At 38.9% G+C, this 6518-nt stretch overlaps 1 protein-coding gene across 2 annotated transcripts in view; it reads right to left on the bottom strand.

The window, feature by feature from the left end:
• DCAF7 (DDB1 and CUL4 associated factor 7) overlaps positions 1-6512 on the bottom strand; it is a 21485-nt gene extending 14973 nt beyond the window's left edge. For both annotated transcript variants that reach the window (XR_313151.2, XM_014532118.1), the window contains exon 1: positions 6363-6512. Coding sequence is in view for 1 of the 2 variants with exons in the window: in XM_014532118.1 (XP_014387604.1) it covers positions 6363-6500 (138 nt within the window). In the remaining variant the exon portion in view is untranslated. The remainder of the gene's footprint in view (positions 1-6362) is intronic.
• Between the last annotated feature and the right edge of the window lie 6 nt (positions 6513-6518).

Raw genomic sequence — 6518 nt, 5'->3', positions numbered from 1 at the left:
GTACGTTTTGAAGTGCTGCTCAGAAAGTGCATGTACCATTGATCAGAACAAGTGGTAATCTGAAGGAGTAATACAACAAAATAGCATACATATCAAATCAAATATATATCAACATATGTGTAACAACATCTATTGAAAAAATCTGTATTAACTGGTACACCTTTATACTTTGTCCATTTCTTTTTTTTTTTTTTATCACATTAAATAAATTAGCTCCTACTGTCTGCCATGTTTTGGAAATGCTTCCCCCGGCCTATCATGTCTTTTGACAAGGTATCTTTTCATATAGAAATGTTTTATTTATATACTATAATCTGTCAATCCTTTCCTTAGTTGACTCTTGATTTAATGAGTGACTTACAGACTGTTTTCTTCTCTGCTCATCCCCTCTGCCCCAGTACAAATTTGTTAGTCAATGTTCTCCTACTGTTTGTGAGACTTTATTTACATTTAGATATTTTTGACCTGGAATTTGATTTTCATGCATGACATGAATTAGAGGGTTTTAAATTTTCCTGCCAGATGGACAGCCAATTATGTCATACAATTCATTAATCCCCTCCCCCCCACCCAGGGAATTAAGGTACTATCTTATCAAATACTACACTTCTATATACATTTAGATCTGCTTTGGATCATTCTATGTGGTTCCACCAACCTCTCTGGCTTTATCAATTCCAGGATGCTTATTCTAATCTGATAGAGCAAGTGTGCCCCACTATTTTTCAACACCCTTTCCTCATAACTTATTTTTCCTCTCTTTACAACAGTATCTATTTAAAACTCTGGAGACAGATAGTATTCCAGTTCTGGCTCTGCTTTTATCTTCAATATCACTTAACAGATCTGGGCTTCAGTTTCCTCATCTTCCCATAAGTGTTGATATGTAGTATTTTTTCCAATCTGTTAATTTCTCTTATTAAAAAATTTAAAATATATATATATGTGGTCAATTTTTATAAACTGAGTTATCTTTTAAAAAGTGCATTTTCCCCCATATAAATCTTATATATTAAGTGTATTTTCAGGTATTTACAGAGAACAATCTATAATAGCTGTCGACTTGTACACACTGTTCTATTATCTTCTGTCAAATGGGGCTAGCCTAATTTCGCTTTCCCCTCTTCAAGAGGACTCGATTGTTTTGCCTGGGTGTCCAAAACATTCCTTATTCATCCTTAAAATGTAGAAACTTTCCTAAGAAGTGTTTTGTTGCCAATTGTTCGGTGTCAATTTTTCTTGAGGTATAGTTTGAACTCATTACTTCAAACCTTTGTTTCTATAAAGTTCTCTTTAATTGCATATTTGAGTTTTTGTGTCGCAGTTCTTTGGTCTTCTTCAGGAATACCAATTATACCTAAGTTAGATCTTTGTTTTCTGTATCTATTATGTTCTAATTATTTATTTCCATTTCATTTTCTCAATGTCTTCTCTAACCTTCACTCTGTTTTTAACAGTTGGTATTTTTATTCTTTTAATCCTGTGATAATTTTTGTTTTCTCTTCCACTATTTCCCTGGGCTGCACCTGCTGATGTTTCATTTTCTCCTGTTACTATGCCTCATTTTACCTGATCGCCTGTATCTCTGCTTGGAGTTTTTTACTTGCTTAAGTTCTTTGACTTTATGGTGGCAGGACTGGCCACTAATTTCCAACTGAAGTAAAAAAACATTTTTCTAGTGTGGGTACTTTACCTGCCACTGGTTTCCCATTCCCCCCTCCCCCTTTCTTATAATATCTTTCTATAATTACTGTGCCAGTTCCTTTCGTATGAGGCAAGTTCTTCCTAGATGATGTAAAGAAGGTTCTTGTGGGAGAGAGGTCATAGCCATGCCCCAAGTTCATAGAAACACATGAAGCTTTTGCATCTTGCCAGCCAACAGAGACGAGGAGCTTCCAGGCCGCTCACAATTTAGTCTCTCATTCAACCTGCCTCATCTAATGCTTCTAGAGAAGATAGCACATCTATGTGTCTTCTTGTAAAGCTTAGCTCCCCTCTTGCCGAAGTGTCAGTTGGGATCTGAAGAAGCTCCCGCTGCCAGCCTGTGCACCCTCTTTTCACTCTCCCAAACAAAGGATTGTTGATTTTGCCCATCAAAATCCTATTCTGGAGAACTGTTCTCTTTTGAGTTTAAAACTGCAGCCATAGATACCCTTTCTCAGCATCTTCCCCATCCCATCTGCTCTTCATCATACTGCCATCCTTCCTCATCCTTGTCAGAACATAAGGAAAAATTATCTGACTTTAATCATCTTATTATCAACATTTAAGTTATCCCTCTACCTTTTTCCCCATCCTCCTGCTAAACTTCTTATACTTCCCATCTCCACTCTCTTTCTGAATCTGTTGTTTCACAACACTTTACACCCACATGTGAAACAAATGCCCCTAAAAAAAAAAAGGCCGTGAAGCAAGATTATTTTTACTTATTTTTACACTGTGGATTTACTATGTCAAATGTCTCCTAAGGAGCAGATATGCAAAATGAAATATTTACTCCTTGAAGGCATGACCACATCTTCACTTTTACTTTTATTACTTACATGAATAACATAAATTATTACTCACACCTTTTATTTTTCAAAAATTAAAAGATGTCATATCTATCTTGTTAATAATATAAGCTTCCTCAGGGAGAAAACTGTGTATTCCATCTATTACAGAGTGCTAGTACTAGAACATGAAGGTTAATACATATTATACATGTGATTAAAAAAAAAAAAAGTCCCAAGTTATCCAAATCAATATACCACTCCAGTCAGTGAAACATTTTCCCCAAATTGTTAATATAACCAAAATCAGCTAAAGCAAAATTCTGAGAGAATAAAGCAGCTTTTCTTGGTCTTTTCCACTTGTCCTCCCTTCCAGCCTATTTCTGACTATTGCTGATCAATGTCTGTAGAGAGCCTGCCTTGTCAAACTCAGATGAATTCTGACACAGCACTCCATCATCTCCTGGCACAGAGGCTGACCAATTAGGCATCACAGCTTCAGGCAGGACAGACTACCTACAGAACATGGACTCATTCCTTGTTCAAATCATAGCATCTCCAGTATTATCTGTATGAGCCAAATTATGGCAAAAAGCAATAAAGCAGCAGCACTTTTATCCAGTTGGTCCTATGGAGGAATTAGTCCTCTCACTGTCTAGAAAAAAAGAAAGGAGGAAGTTAAAACCGGAAGAGTTTTATGTTTTAAATTCCCCAGGACAGTCTTGCCAGGGACTGATGGAACACTGCAAAACTTCCAAAAGTCTAAATATCAATAAAAAATACACTGTCTTTATTGCTGCCAATCTCATATCTGCTAATGAAGACTACACAGTTACCAAGCATCATCACTATGCCTAAAACATATATGCGTGTGTTCAATACATATCTGTTGAATTAATGAGCAAAAGAATTAGGATTGAGAGAAAGAGAGACATCCTCTCTCTCTCTCTTTCTCTCTCTCTCTCTCTCTCAAATCAGTAAAAATATATCCTTGGTGAGGATAAAAACAAACACAATTTCTGATAATGGAACTTTTTATTCCAGGTGTGACTGACATTATCCTGTTCTTTACTCTGCAATGATTCCCAAATTTATTCTGATGTTGGAACATCTGAAAGTCAAGTTGTTCTTGAAATGCTAACTAATTTTCTCAAAACATTGATGTGAGAGAGAAACATTGGAATAATTTTACTATAGGAAAACATGATTACATTAATACAAACTTTAAAAAGCATAACCATGTTTTCTTATAGTCAATGATTCCACAGTAAAAAATACCATTTCTGGGCTTTTCATCAATGTTAATTTGCTATGTCCATTTATTTTGTCTTGCTGGCAATCATTGTCGAGGGCAAGCAGAAGCCAAAGGTCTGAAAATTTCAACCAATAATTTTTAAATTCCTGCAAATTATGAAATCTGGTACCTCCATGTCAAGTTTCCACAAAACTAAGCCTGAGAATCAGAGCTTTAAAGTGGTATTTACCGTCCACCAGTCCCTAGGCAGAGATTCTCCACAGCAGGATTTTTTAACTTTGGGTCCATGAACTTGAATTGGAAATTTACATTCATATTTTCACTAACCTTTAGCTGAACTTTAGCATTTACTTCAAGGCATGAATCGGTGACTTTGTCATAAATATAAATAACTGATTTTTTAAATATCACATTGCAGTTGTTAAATATCTTGAAATGCTATTTACCTTTATTACTTCAAAAGCACAGTAATAATTACACTGGATGGTGTAATTTAATGAGTTAATATAAAAGTACATATTACTATATCACCCCTTTTTTAATTTGAGAGAGAGAAGAAGGGAGAGGGAGAGAGAAACATAGATGGGTTGCCCCCTGTACGCACCAACAGAGGACCGAACCTGAAACCTGGGCATGTGCCCTGACCAGGAATGGAACTGGTGACCTTTCAATGCATGGGACGACTCTCAACCAACTGAGCCACACCAGCCAGGTCATATATCACCACCTTAAAAAAAATGTTTTTGATAACTGTAGTTCAATATAACTGGTTTCCTTCTTAGTCCTATATTTTTATGCATTTGAAAACATAATTATGAAAAAAGGTCTCTTGATTGCAGATTGCCAAAGATGTCCATGGTGTGCATATAACACATTAAAAACCCTGACTTACATAGGTGGGGGCACAAAAATAATTTTAAGTAATAAAAAGTTTAAGTAATAAAAGTAAATAATAAATGGGATTATGAGTTTGCATTACACTACTAAGGCCACAATGCCTTTGTGCCCGGCACAAAGGAGCTCTCATACAGTTGCTAAATGAAGGGACAAACTTTGAGGTAAAATTCCTGCAACTGAGGTTTGGCACCAATTACTCCACTGATTCCACCAGCAGACTGTGGCTCAGTTTGTCTTTCTTAAAAATGTAACTTCTACTGCTTACTCAAGTTAACTCTGGAAGAACTTGCAAGGAAAAAAACATCTATTTGTATGAAGACTCAAACCCTTTAAAAGACATTATTTTACTTTTTTTAAAAAAACATGTATTCTTAAACAATAGTTCTAGTGTTCTTAATTTTACTAACATGGTTTCAACATCAGGACCATGAATTCCATTCCCAGCTCTGCTGTCCACTATGGCCATAATAAGGAAGAAAGAGGAAACAGAGAAAAGAAAGTTATGTCTTGCTCAGGACTTTCCGGTTTCTATGGGTAACGGGTGGACTTCCAGATCAGTGTGCACTCCATGGTATTTGTGTAACTTCAGGGCAATAGAGTCCATCGCTTTTATCAGCTTCTCCAAGGGGATTCCGAAGAAGTTAAAACATAACCCTAGAGAAACAGCTGTGCTCCTGGAGAACTGTAAACAAACTTACAATGTTCAAATGCTTTTTACAGGACCTTCACCTTTCCTACAACAAACTGTGGGTCAGAAATAGTAAGACTGACATGTGCAATTCCCACAGCTAGTCAATGGGTCAGACGGGACCCGATCCTCGACTGCCTGGCTTTTCCCCCTTGCACCAGCCTACCCAGCGGGAGTGCTTTAAGCACGCTAGCCAAAGCTTTCAATTGCTCTGATCCCTAATAATCACAACATTTACTCTAATATAATAAAAGAAAGAAATTAAGCGGTAAAGGAAAGAAAATTCTTCCCACTGACTTACTCAACAGCTTTCAAAAATAAATGTATGCTGCACTGCCAGCTTAAATGCTTCCCCTTTACTACCAGGACTTCTACGAAGGCTTCTCAAATTGATGGATACTTGCCACTCACGGTTACAAATCTGTATTAGTATGAAGAAGCCAAGAAAAGATATGGCAAGTGTCGTCCTCTATTCAGACAACAATGGTGGGATCAAGGCTACAGGCCAAGATTTCCAAAAAAGAGATCGCTTTTTAAAGGGCAGATATGAGGCAGCAATGGCAATCCTGGCAGAGGGACCGGGGTGACCATGAATAGCACCTGGGGCTGGGAGCGGGAGGAGGGGAAATGGACATCCCCCATAGAAATCCAGTGCGGCCAGGAGTGAGTGACCACCGGCTGAAGCGCGAGCATCCTCCTTCCCAGTTATCACTCCCTCTTTCCTCCTCCGCCCCACGGCTGAAGCAACGAGGCGGGAGAGGCGGGAGGTAGGAGTGGTACATAGCGTAGCATGGGGTGTAAATTCGAGTTTGAGATCTGCTTCTGCCACGACATAGCTGTCTGACTCCGGCACGTCACAACATCGTGCCTCAGTTTCCCCATCAGTAACTACCCCCCTGACTACACAGGAATGCTGCCAGGATTAAATGAAACCAGTGCGAAGCCCTCTGCTCAGGACCAGACTCAGAGGAACCGCTCCGTGGTGCCAAGGCAAGTCCGCGGGAGGGTCCTGGGGTCTGGGCTCCGGCCCCTTGTTGTTGTACTCCTCCACGAAGCTGCCCAGCGCCAGGCGAAAGCGCTTGTCAGGCCGCACGCTCCAGTTCATGGCGTAGACGGTCCAGGGCGCTTCATACTTATAGATCTCCTTCCGTTTGCCGTGCAGGGACATGGTGGCTGGGGGGGGGCC

This window comes from Myotis brandtii, unplaced genomic scaffold, assembly GCF_000412655.1.
Source record: "Myotis brandtii unplaced genomic scaffold, ASM41265v1 scaffold120, whole genome shotgun sequence".
Lineage (NCBI taxonomy): Eukaryota > Metazoa > Chordata > Mammalia > Chiroptera > Vespertilionidae > Myotis > Myotis brandtii.
The sequence above is the reverse complement of the archived record's forward strand: the minus strand, read 5'-3'. Positions and strand labels throughout refer to the sequence as shown.